This window comes from Podarcis cretensis, assembly GCF_951804945.1.
Source record: "Podarcis cretensis genome assembly, chromosome: 1".
Lineage (NCBI taxonomy): Eukaryota > Metazoa > Chordata > Lepidosauria > Squamata > Lacertidae > Podarcis > Podarcis cretensis.
The window spans coordinates 28,326,471-28,339,378 of NC_137170.1; the positions used below are offsets into that span (position 1 = coordinate 28,326,471).

At 42.9% G+C, this 12,908-nt stretch overlaps 1 protein-coding gene across 1 annotated transcript in view; it reads left to right on the forward strand.

Annotated features, from left to right (window-relative positions):
- SEL1L (SEL1L adaptor subunit of SYVN1 ubiquitin ligase) overlaps nt 1-12,908 on the forward strand; it is a 38,586-nt gene that overhangs the window by 9,878 nt on the left and 15,800 nt on the right. The window contains exons 4-11 of the mRNA XM_079988720.1: nt 1,329-1,496; nt 2,388-2,493; nt 3,602-3,764; nt 5,011-5,064; nt 5,160-5,219; nt 6,583-6,664; nt 7,558-7,712; nt 9,756-9,812. Of these exons, the coding sequence (XP_079844846.1) occupies nt 1,329-1,496; nt 2,388-2,493; nt 3,602-3,764; nt 5,011-5,064; nt 5,160-5,219; nt 6,583-6,664; nt 7,558-7,712; nt 9,756-9,812 (845 nt within the window). The remainder of the gene's footprint in view (nt 1-1,328; nt 1,497-2,387; nt 2,494-3,601; nt 3,765-5,010; nt 5,065-5,159; nt 5,220-6,582; nt 6,665-7,557; nt 7,713-9,755; nt 9,813-12,908) is intronic.

Genomic DNA, 12,908 nt, shown 5'->3' on the forward strand with positions numbered 1-12,908 from the left:
AAACTGCAAGCAAAGCAGTAGTCACTAAACTGTTATGAAACCTTTTTAGCTATCTAATTATAACATGCTTGAGAATAGATGTGCTTCATGCATGATAAACACAGGATGTGTAGCCTGATTTTAACTTCTCTCCTAATGCCACGTCAACTATAATCACTGACTTTATGTAACTTTCAGACTAGTGTTACATCTGAAAACGATTCATAAAAACCTAAAGCTGCACAAATCCAAAGCTGTTTTCTCCTTCTGTTAAGGAACTTTGGCAATATCCATTGTCACACCAGCAGATGCAACAGGACTTTCTCCCTTCCCCCCTAATCCCTGTCTGCTCCAGAGGGTCCCCCAGCCCTCTGGAGCAGGAGTTTGGGGGCATACCAGGAGCTGTAGGGTGGGAGGAGAAGAGAAAGTTGCACAAGTATAAATTCCATATGCCCAGATTTCATTAGATGCTAGGATTGAACACCCCCCATCACAGAGCAGAGGTGCAGGGAGCTTCTCTCTTTTAACAAGCACAGTGGTGATTGATATAGGCACTTTTTCCAGTTTGATGAGCAGATTGCATACCTGCACCTTTTCCTGGTCCTACCTCCACTTCTGCTCCTTAAATGTGGTAACCATTTCTGCCACCCCCCTGGCTCCAAAGGTTTGGCAGGCCTTCCCCTATGTCTTTAGCACAGAAAGACCTGTTGAATTCAAGTAGATGTGGGAGTGGTTTCCTCTATAATCAACTTAATCAAGCAGTAGCCTTATAATAGGTGTGTCAGTGAGAATTTCACTTTACAGTGCTTTGTTTCTCCTGGTTATTGAGTTCTTCTGAATGTCAAATTGCTTTTCAGCTTGATAATTAATAACAGGAAATATGTACACTGTATGTGAGAGTGTTCAGAGCTGCCTAATGTGTCTGAATCGCTATGCAACAGCAATGAGACATGGTGTAAACAACTTTGCACACATGTGGTCCTTTTGCTGCCAGGCGATAATTACTAATTAGTGAACTACCAGTCTCGTGTGTGTGATTTCCTGAATTATTGTAATTTCCAGAGCTTCTAACTAATCCTAACTATGTGTACTCCTATTGAATTCAGTGGGGCTTATTCCCAGGGAAGTTGGGATAAGATTGCCATACTGAAAATTGATACTTTGATTTAGGTTGCAATCTTATAGACAATTTCTACATTTTGAAAGGGAAATACCAAAAGATCCCACATGTTCTATTTTAACTAAAGCACTAGGTAAAAACAAACTCTTAGCAGCAGTTGAGCTCCTTCCTTCAAGATATGTTAATAATGCAAGATATGTTGGGTTGTTGTTGCTGTTGCTGTTTTTAGTTTTGACAGCCATTGGAGGAACTGCAGATGGTGAGCCATGCTACTTCCCCTTTCTTTTTCTGGAGAAGGAATACTCAGAATGTACTGCAGATGGAAGGGAAGACGGTAGACTCTGGTGTGCAACAACCTACGACTACAAGGCTGATCAAAAGTGGGGCTTCTGTGAAAGTAAGTATGGCAGCTATGCTAAGAGATTCCATCTCTTGAGCTGCATGAGATTAAGTCAATGAATGGCGCTGAGACAGAAATTGAATACCTGTTCTTATAACAATAGGACTTGGGGGTCATCTGCTGAAGTTATTTGGGACAGACAAAATAATAAGTGGATTTGGCTCTCCCAAGGTCTGGTGGTGGCCAGTGGCTTAGATGGCTCTAACAGGAGATTAGCAAGATTATTTGGGGAACCTCCAAGTACCCAGTGTTGAAAACAAAACAAGATGAGGTCACTGTTGCCTTTTTGCTTTGTGAATTTCCCTTGATCTAGCTGCTTTCCCACTGTTTCCCCCACAGTGGTGGGAAAGTAGCTGGAAAAGGGTGCTTTTTACTTAAGAAAAAGCTGTGGGGACAAAACTTGGAACTGACAGCAGCATGCAGTTTGGTGTTAAGGAACTGTAAATTAACCTTACTGGGAGAATAAAAGTTGCTCTGGTCACCATGAAGCAGTAAATATATCTTCACTTAACAGTTACATGAAAAAAGTGGAAGTAAGCATAATTTCTTTTTTTCAAGCGGAAGATACGATTTTACTTTGCAGAGTTCAAGAAGATGCTTGTCACTCTTTTTAACATGACCACCAAACTCTGTGCTAGGTATACTTTTGACTATTTTCAGTTCATGGTTAACTTTGTTTTCTTCTGAGCCTTTCCCCTTTTGCCTTCTGCAAGACAAAGAAATATGAAGCACAGTGGTTTGTTAAAAGCGCAGGAACCCAGTGTGAAATATGTAGGTTGTGGCATTCTGTATCAGCCGAGATAGCTGCCCTGAGAACAGTGTGAGCAGTTTCTTGGTGGCTAAAGTATTAATTATTCTTTTTTATACTTTTCTTTAAAAAAAAAAAAGCTGAAGAAGAATCTAATAGGAGAAGACAAATGCAAGAGGCAGAGGATGTTTACCAGACTGGAATGAAAATCCTTAATGAAAGCAGTAAAAAGGCCCAGAAGAAAGAGTGAGTTACATGTGTGTGAGAGAGAAAGAGAATTAGGCCAGTTTTTAAATTTATAAATGTGACTGGCCAACTTTATTTTATACTGCTAAAATTTTGTTTTCAATTGCAAATAATACATAAAGAGGAATGCAGTGGTTTCAAATCCAACTTCATAGAACTGTTGCAGTTACGGGGAGCAAGTAAAATTTTAAATAACTGTTGTGATGAGTTTAACTTGTCTCATCCAAGTATATGAGTAACTGTGATCTTGGATAGGTGGCAGAAAAGCCCAAGAAGGATCCGTAACCTGGGCACAGCTGCTGAGAAGGCTTCTTTCTACATTCTTACCAGACATGCCTTAGAGATAGTTGTTTACAGTCTCAAGTGGGAGCTTCCATGTGTAAGTCTTCCATGCTAGAACGGAGGAACTGCCTCCATACCCTAAAACTACTTGGGTTCTGGCTATCTAGGAAACAAGCAAAGAACATTTGTTGTATGATACTGGCTCCTTGGATCCTTTCCTGTGTAGGTTTTGGCCTGGTTTTGTGACTGAAACTTAACTTTGTTACAGTGGTGGGTGGTCCATGCTATGAACTGGGCAATGTTGTGTTTTTCTGTTGGTTCTGCTGGACCTCTCCATGGCTCTCAGTACCTTCCACTATGGTATTCTCTAGGGCAGAGCTTTCCAAACTATGTGTCACAACATATTAGCATGTCAGCTGCAGTGTGTAGTTGTGTCACCTGAACGCTCCCCACACTCCTCCCGGGGCTGGAAAGGGGTTAGTTTAACCTCCAGTTTTCCAGTAAAACTGAATTACTGTGTTGCGAAATGATGCATATCTAAAAAGTGTGTCACCAACATGAAAAGTTTGGAAAGTTCTGCTCTGGGGGTATCTCACTGTGTTGGGAGAGGAGCACCATTTTATGCCTACCCCTACCTTGCATAGCAGATTGTTCCTGCTCAACTTTGTGCCCTTACAGGATTCTACAAAATTTTGTCTTGTCCCCATGCTGCTTACTATCAACATGAAATCGCTGGTGCTGGGTGTCTGTGGATTTGGAGTTGGGTGTCATCACTTTGCAGATGATACTTACTTACTTATGTTCACACCTATTCTTTTTCTTTAAGAGCCTATCAGTATCTTATGAGAGCAGCTGACATGAATCATACAAAAGCAATGGAAAAAGTGTCTTACGCCATGTTGTTTGGGGACTACTTGAAGCAAAATGTTCGGTCAGCTAAAGAACTCTTTGAGAAACTGACTGAAGAAGGGTCTCCTAAGGGGCAAACAGTATGTATACTTTAAAGTGTCCTCCTTTGTTAAGCAGTGTTTGAACGTTTGTAAAATTGTATATGACTTGCATTGTGTGGCTTGTTCTAAGGAGTGTGCATTTCCTCTGCTTGCTGGCAGCCCTCCTTGCATGCAACCTGCCAAAAGGAATGATCAACCTGTTTTGCTGTCACTGTTTCTGGGTTATAAGGCCTCATATACCTCCAGGGCACCTATGGCTGATGTAAGGTTTGCCTGCTCATTTGGTGTTACCTAAAATAGTTTGCTCATATCAAAGCACATGTTCAGCTATCCACATAGATGGTGCTCAGTTGCTCTGAGAGGTATGGCAGCAGTTCTCAGGGTCAGCCAAGCAGGACAGGTGGCTTCAGTAAGAACTACATCTGCGTCATGTTCATACCATTTTTAAAGAGCTTCATAGACTTCAGCTAGGTTTTTTTCCTCTTCAGAAAGTAAAAATGAGGTCGTTAAAGTGATGTAGAATTACTTGTCTAAATTATACTTTTTCCTTAACGGCAAATTTATTACTGAGATTAGTAAAACCCGACTTTCCATTCCATTTTAATCTCTCAGCAAGCATATCACACCTTTTGGTATCCACCTAATCTTCACTGAGTTGGAGCCAAAATAAAATCCTGTTGGGGTTGGCGGGGCAGGGTGGTTAGCCCCTCAAGGAACATAAAGGTTGTATTGTTGTGAGGTTTTCTTCCTATTCTTGCTGCAAGCCTATTTTTAGATTGGCTCACAGACAAACGAACTCTAAGGGTAGTAATCTCCATAATAAACTTTTAGCTTGTGTACCGTACTATGTTGCTTTCAAATTTAAGATTCAGGTGTTCCTTTCCTGGGCTGCAAATGTTCTGCCTGGTTACTGTTGTGAAATGCCTAGTTTGTTGACACTAACATAAACATGTTATGTGGACAATATTTCAAATCCTTTTACTTCAAAGGCTACGTAATGTTGCAGAAATCCATACTTTCCAAAAGAGTAGTTGTGTAAGTTTCTTGTAACACCTTAAAGATTAAATAATAATAATAAAAAAGACCTTGTGACTTACTCAAGCCAGATAAGCAACCCTTGCACTGCGCCTGAAAGGTCAGGTATATTGCATGGATATAATCCTGCTATCTGCATACTTTGTATTAACAGTAAATATATAAGCACAGTAACCTTGTAAAGCAGGTTGTAATGGTAGTTAAACCAGTCCTGAAATTGCCACTTGTGAACTGTGTTCTTCCATTTCAGGCTCTTGGATTTCTCTATGCCTCTGGCCTTGGTGTTGATTCCAGCCAAGCAAAGGTATGGCAATTCTACTGATGTTTCCCCAAGTTTTTTTCTCATGAATATGCCAGTAAAAATAGTGTTATTAACCAGCCTCTGCTTTTTTCCTGTAGGCACTAGTTTATTACACTTTTGGTGCCCTTGGAGGAAATTTGATAGCGCATATGATTCTGGTAAGTCCATTTGTCATCTAACACACAAGTAATTGAATAAAACATTCAATGTAGCATAACACCAAAAGGAAAGCATATTACAATATCTAAAAGTGCAAGGTGTTCCGTTCTGAAGCATTCGTTTTATTTTTATGGCTTAGTCTGTTTTTAAGTGCAACATTTCCATGTTTAGTACTTGAGACCAGCTGGATAACTCAGTTGGTTGCAGCATGGTGCTGATAACACCAGGGTTGCAGGTTCAGTCCCCATACTGGAGAGCTGCATATTCCTGCATTGCAGAGGGTTAGACTAGATGATCCTCAGGGTCCCTTTCACCTTGGTGATCTCTTGTTTCTAAAGGTTTTTAAATCAGTCCCTTGGTATAAAATAATTGCTTCATATCCTGCTGTATAAATAGTGCAGTTGCTCCTAACTTAACACTAAGAACGTGCAGCTGTGAATCCTCAACATCTCTCCTTAGACCACAGTTGAGGAGTCACCCCAGGGGAGTGCATGCCAAAACAAAAGTGGGCAGGAACGCCACACAAAAGCACACTCACATTCAAGCTCTCTTTGGTACTGCTCAGCTGTTTTTCCTGATCAGCTGGACCACCAGGGGGCAGAGGTGAGGGAAGAGATCACTGTGAGAGGATGATGAAAGTTCACACCCTGGTTTAGCTATTATGGAAACAGCTGTGCAATGGCAAAGAAGGGACTTGGCGAACTGCTGCTTCAAGGCACTCCAAGCCTGTGGAGTACATGGCTGTGTGTCTCCTCCAATGCTCACAATGCTGTGCCACCTCCCCCTTCTAGTGGTGATTCTAGAAGATGGCACTTCTGTGGCCTTGCTTGAATCTCTGCTATGGATACGTTGGTGGTCTGGTCCAAACCACCATTTCCCCTACTCCTGCATGAGACTGCTCACAGCACAGTCAGCCTTTTGTTCCCAGTTGTCTACACAAACATGTTAACTTTCCTCATTTTTTTTTTAATGAGACATTCCTGCATGTGGTAGATTTTGGTCACATATGCAGGATGAGAAAGACACAATAAAATTTGGTTTTCGGTGGGTTCTCATAAGCCAAAGCTGCAAGCTATTATGCAGGGAACCTCTGTGTGGATGTTTTTAAGAAAGCCTTCCATGTTCAAAAATGCCAGAATTATAACTGTTCATAATTTTTCATGAAAACAAAATCTGAACCTAGGACATTGAATATGATGATTGTCTTTAACCTTTTCTCTCTGTCACCATCTGCTTGAAATAAATTCAGTTATAAAACAGCAAGATCCATTTTTTAAATTTGTGTACTATTCCCAAATTGTGATGGATTTTTTTTTGCCGTCTTAATAGTAAGTTGGAATAACAAGAGTGGCTTCTTTCTAGGGCTACCGGTACTGGGCTGGGATAGGAGTCCTTCAAAGTTGTGAATCTGCTCTCACACATTACCGTCTAGTAGCCAATCATGGTATGTGTATGTTTGTTTAAACATCTATTTATATATTTTCCATTAACTAAAATGTCCACACTGAACTGTGTGCTTGTCAAGGTAGATGTCAGTATGTGAAAGTATGGATATCTTTTTCTGTTCTTCAGTGTGCCTTGAACAGAAATAAGATTAGCCTCTTAACATAAAGTGAAGTTTGTACAACAGCCATTATGCATTTTTAGCAGGGCCAGACCATCCCATTTCTCCACCTGAGGTGAAACAGAAATGTGCTGCTCCTCTCTGCTTTGCCTGCCCCACCACTGCCAGCAGAAGTGATGGACCAGGCAGGATCTTAAGTTTCCACTGTCTGAGGTGGCTGCTTCACCCTGCCTCATGGGTGTGCCAGCTCTGATTTTTAGGTTGAACATAGAATCTGCACTGTGGCAAAAGCACAGAATACTTTTTGTAGCTCAATCTAGTTTTAAGAGATTCAGTCTCTACTGTCAACAATATCATATTGATTTAGGTTTCATTTCAGATTTATTGCCTACTTCTAACACACAAGGTATGGTTCTGTTACAGCTTTCTGTTTAATCTCTTGCAACCCACGCTTGGTAACTCATCATCCTCTTTTATAGGGCTTTTGCATATTTTTGAGGGGAAGTTCACACATTTGGGTTTTTTAGGTGTATGTGCAAGGGGTGCTAAGTTTGTGCATAAAAATGTGCAAATGTGTGCTGCTGAGGTACACTTATTAGGGCACACTGAGAGGAAGCTGTAGCCAGCCATTTGATTCTGCACTGAATCAAGGCAAGTGTGCTACTATGTGCAGTGCAGAACAGTCCTGAATCTGACTGGAATGGTTCCTCTCTGTTTCTTTTGAGCAATTGCATTTGAGTAACTGCTAACCAAGGTGCTTGTTCTCTCACTAGTGGCTAGTGACATCTCTCTAACAGGAGGCACAGTGGTGCAGAGAATTCGTCTTCCAGATGAAGTAGAAAATCCAGGAATGGCAAGTGGGATGCTAGAGGAAGATTTAATACAATATTACCAATTCCTAGCTGAAAAAGGAGACGTTCAAGCACAGGTATGGCTAGATAGAATGGGAAATGGTTCTTCTTGGAGAATGGTATAACAGCAACATACAAGCAAAGAGCAAGAAAGCTATAGGTCATACATCAACGTCACTGGCTTCATAGTAATATTACTGCAAAGCACTCTATGTGGAGCTTCCCTTGTTCTTAATCTGGAAGCTGTAGTTAGCACAGTTGCTGACATGAATGAGACCCTGTCATACAACACCTCTGCTCAAAGGACTGCAGTGATTGCCTGTTGGATACTGGGCCAAGTTAATGGAGTTGCTATTGCTATATAGAGGCCTTAATGGCTTGGGACCAGTTTTCTTGGGGGGATTGTCTTGCCCCATATGTGTCCACTCAACCTCTCTGATCTGTAGAACTAGCACCATTACAGGTTCCGTACAATATTTGTTCCACATTATAAGAAATGGTTCTTTTATTAGTTTGGCAGCACTTTGGAACTCCCTGCCTATTGACATCAGGCAGATGCCTTCACTATATTCTTTGTGGTGCCTGCTTAAAATGCCTGTCCAGACATACGAAAAATACATGTGTTTTATTTCTTTTCAGCTGCTGTTGATTTTAATCGTTGTTTTTTAATATCTTTAAATACTCATTTTCAGCAACAATGTTAAAGTTTTATTTCACATTTTTTTGAACCGCTTACAGGATTTGGTACATGATATTTGTTTTTAAAAGCAATAACAATAAAAGGTTGACATGTTGGGGTAGGTGAGACTAAACTGGGGATAGGAGTCTGTGATCCTCCTCCACATATTGATGGACTCCAATGCCAATCAGCCCCAGCCAGTGTGGGCAGTGGTCACGAATGATGGGAGATGTAGTCCAGCAACACTGGGAGGATCATAGGTTCCCCAGTTTGGCTGTGGCATTGTAAGCACATGAGAGCTTTAGGGAAGAATGCATGACCTCTAAAGGTAGAGGAACACAGACGATTGTGGTGTCCTTCACTTTTTCAAAATGTGAGTGACAGTCAAATTTAATTAAAATGTGTGTGTTGTCCTTCTGTAAAGTCATGAATGCGTCCATTCAGCGGCACACCTGTGCTCTGTGCAGCACACCTCAGAGTTGGACACATTTTCTATCCTCCGCACATTCAGTGGCCTTTTCTTATGTTTCTTAAGCATCCATCCAATCCTCTTGCCCATCCAAGAGGCTCTTGTTGTCCAAAGTTCACTGTGAAATTCACGATTGACCAAATTTTTGGCAGATACATCATGACACAGCATTAACTGAACAACTTTGTATCTGAAAAACAACCAGACATAATACTACACTCATAACCTACAGACATCCAACTTAACAACCAGCATTAGAATCCTTTTTTTCTAAAACACATAAGTTTTCAAGTCATAGCATACTAGTAAAGCAGTGCAAGCCAGTTGCCTGTGTGTGATCTGAGGCCGTGTTGTACTGGAAGGTTTTCTTTAGTTTGGCTCTCAGATCTGATGATTGCATTTAGGTAAGTATTAAACAGGCTAGGAAACAGTGGCTTGAATTGAAAAGGAAATTTGGATTGTATGGGTAGAACTCAAAGGAATTTTATTTTTTAAAAAGAAGAAGATAGGTGTGTTCAAACACAAATGTCATGTCTAGGCAAAACTGCTTCATCTTATGTGTGTGTTTGCCCATCTCTGCTCTAAAACATTCAGTCTGCAGCCCTAGGACGACACATGGCCCTCAGCCTAATTTCAAAGGCCCTCTGCAAGTGATCAGTTCAGAATTCTGATGAGCTTGCTGGGGAGGGAGAGAGGGAGAAAATAGGACGGTCTGCCTCCTTTTGACTCAGGGCCCCATCCACTGCTGAGACTTGGTCCCTGACAGATGACCCCTGAGCAAACATGTCCCTTAACAGAAGGGTTGCCCACCCCTGTTTTAATGTATCAGTAATTTATCACTGCTTGCTGGCTTCAGGTTATTGTGTTTAATGAAGAAGGGCAATCACCTCCTCAAAGTATTTCCTTTCCCTTATTGCAGTATGTTTTGCTTATTCTACAATATACATGACAAGTTTTCAATTAATGTTCTAGGTTGGACTTGGGCAGTTGCATCTGCATGGCGGAAGAGGCGTAGAACAAAATCATCAGGTAATAATAATAATAATAATTTATTATTTATATCCCACCCATCTGGCTGGGCCTTCCCAGCCACTCTGGGCGGCTTCCATAAAAACCAAAAATACAGTAAAATCACACGTTAAAAACTTCCCTGAACAGGGCTGCCTTAAGATGTCTTCTGAATGTCAGGTAGTTGTTTATCGCTTTGACATCTGCTGGAAGGGCGTTCCACAGGGTGGGCGCCACTACCGAGAAGGCCCTCTGCCTGGTTCCCTGTAGCTTTGCTTCTCGCAATGAGGGAACTGCCAGAAGGCCCTCGGCGCTGGACCTCAGCGTCCGGGCAGAATGATGGGGGTGGAGACGCTCCTTCAGGTATACTGGACCGAGGCCGTTTAGGGCTTTAAAGGTCAGCACCAACACTTTGAATTGTGCTCGGAAACATACTGGGAGCCAATGTAGGTCTTTCAAGACCGGTGTTATATGGTCTCGGCGGCCGCTCCCAGTCACCAGTCTAGCTGCCGCATTCTGGATTAGTTGTAGTTTCCGAGTCACCTTCAAAGGTAGCCCCACGTAGAGTGCATTGCAGTAGTCCAAGCGGGAGATAACCAGAGCATGCACCACTCTGGCGAGACAGTCCGCAGGCAGATAGGGTCTCAGCCTACGTACCAGATGGAGCTGGTAAACAGCTGCCCTGGACACAGATTTGACCTGTGCCTCCATGGACAGCTGTGAGTCCAAAATGACTCCCAGGCTGCGCACCTGGTCCTTCAGGGGCACAGTTACCCCATTCAGGACCAGGGAATCCTCCACACCTGCCCGCCTCCTGTCCCCCAGAAACAGTACTTCTGTCTTGTCAGGATTCAACCTCAATCTGTTAGCCGCCATCCATCCTCCAACCGCCTCCAGACACTCACACAGGACCTTCACTGCCCTCACTGGTTCTGATTTAAAAGAGAGGTAGAGCTGGGTATCATCTGCATACTGATGAACACCCAGCCCAAACCTCCTGATGATCTCTCCCAGCGGCTGCATGTAGATGTTGAAAAGCATGGGGGAGAGGACAGAACCCTGAGGCACCCCACAAATGAGAGCCCAGGGGTCTGAACACTCATCCCCCACCACCACTTTCTGAACACGGCCCAGGAGGAAGGAGCGGAACCACTGTAGGACAGTGCCCCCAGCTCCCAGCCCCTCAAGACGGTCCAGAAGGATGTTATGGTCGATGGTATCAAACGCCGCTGAGAGATCCAGCAGAACTAGGAAACAGCTCTCACCTTTGTCCCTAGCCCGCCGGAGATCATCAACCAGTGCGACCAAGGCAGTTTCAGTCCCATGATGAGGCCTGAATCCCGACTGGAAGGGATCCAAATGGTCCGCTTCTTCCAGGCGTGCCTGGAGTTGTTCGGCAACCGCTCGCTCTATCACCTTGCCCAAGAATGGAAGATTTGAGACTGGGCGATAGTTGGCCATTGTGGCCGCATCTAAAGATCGTTTTTTAAGAAGCGGTTTAATAACTGCCTCTTTCAGCGGGTCTGGGAAGGCTCCCTCACGGAGGGAAGCATTCACCACCCCACGAAGCCCATCGCCCAGTCCTTCCCGGCTAGCTTTTATAAGCCAGGATGGGCAAGGATCCAGGAGACAGGTGGTTGGTTTCACTCGTCCAAGCAGCCTGTCCACATTGCTGTTTTGGTAATGCAGTGAATGGTTCATGGAGTCTTAGGTGGAAGGGTCATCTAGTCCAATGTCCTGCAATGCCATCCCCCATCCTATTTGAAACTATCTTGGTCCCTGCTTAGCTTTGCAAATGTGCTGGCAGTTTTATTGCTGCACCATTAGTAATCAATTAACAGTCAATCAATTTTAGTTGCACATTAAAAGCATTGTAATAGTATTATTAATTAATATACAGTGGTGCCTCGCAAGACAAAATTAATCCGTTCCGTGAGGCTCTTCGTATAGCGATTTTTTCGTCTTGCGAAGCAAGCCCATTGACAGCTTAGCGGATTAGCGCTATTAGCGGTTTAGCGGCTTTTAGAGGATCAGCTGATAAGCAGCTTAGGGCTTAGGAAAGGGGGGGGGAACCCCGCAGGAACTCGCAAGACATTTTCGTCTTGCGAAGCAAGCCCATAGGGAAATTCGTTTTGCGAAGCGCCTCCAAAACGGAAAACCCTTTCGTCTAGCGGGTTTTCCATCTTGCGAGGCGTTTGTCTTGCGGGGAACCACTGTACCGCCCTATACCTGGAGGTCTCAGGGCAGTTCATATAAAAAGTAACTGGGCTGAAACTGGAATACTATATTCCAGCAGTAGCTATCTGTTCTGTTGCTGTATTATGACTGTTTGATAATACGCACTTAAGAATTTCAGTATTTAATAGTAATCTTGAAGTTAGGAAAGTGAACATGCAAGGGGCAAGATTCCAGTTAATGCACGAGGTGTATCTCAGCTCTTGTATTCTTAAGCTATTTCATATATAAGATCATAACCTGTCTGAAATGAGAATCTAGTTTACATTGTGTATCTGAACCAAAGCCTGGCTTGGGTTGTTTCTGTTCTGGAAACATCCAGGTTAAACTCTGTATTGTGTTAAATGTGGCACTGCCATGGGACCTACAGCTAGTGCAGAATGCTGCAGGTTGGTTGCTAACTGGGACAAGAAGGCTTGAACATGTAACACTGGTTTCTGGCCCAACTTCATTGACTGCCAATTTGTTTCCAGACTCAATTAAAAGTTGTGGTTTTGAGGCTGTGAATCACCTTTCCCCATATTCTGCCCTGACCCTGAGATCATCATTGGAAGTCCTTCTCTGAGCACCATCCTCAAAGACAGTCTGGAAAGTGACAATGAGAGAATAGGCCATTTTTGTAGTAACTTTCCCTACTTTTGTAATGCTTTCCCAAGGGAGGCCTGCCTGGCGCCAACTCTTCCATCGTTATGGCACCAGGAAAAACTGTTTTCATTTTCCTGAGCACTTGGGCAGCACCAGTAATTGGGTACTTTTACGCCAGTTAGGTTTAAGTATTCTTTACTGTATCATCATGTTTTATACTTGTAAATTGATTCAGGACATTATGTTATGGTAAACAGTTTATGAATTTAGTTAACTAATACAAACTTGCTCACTTGG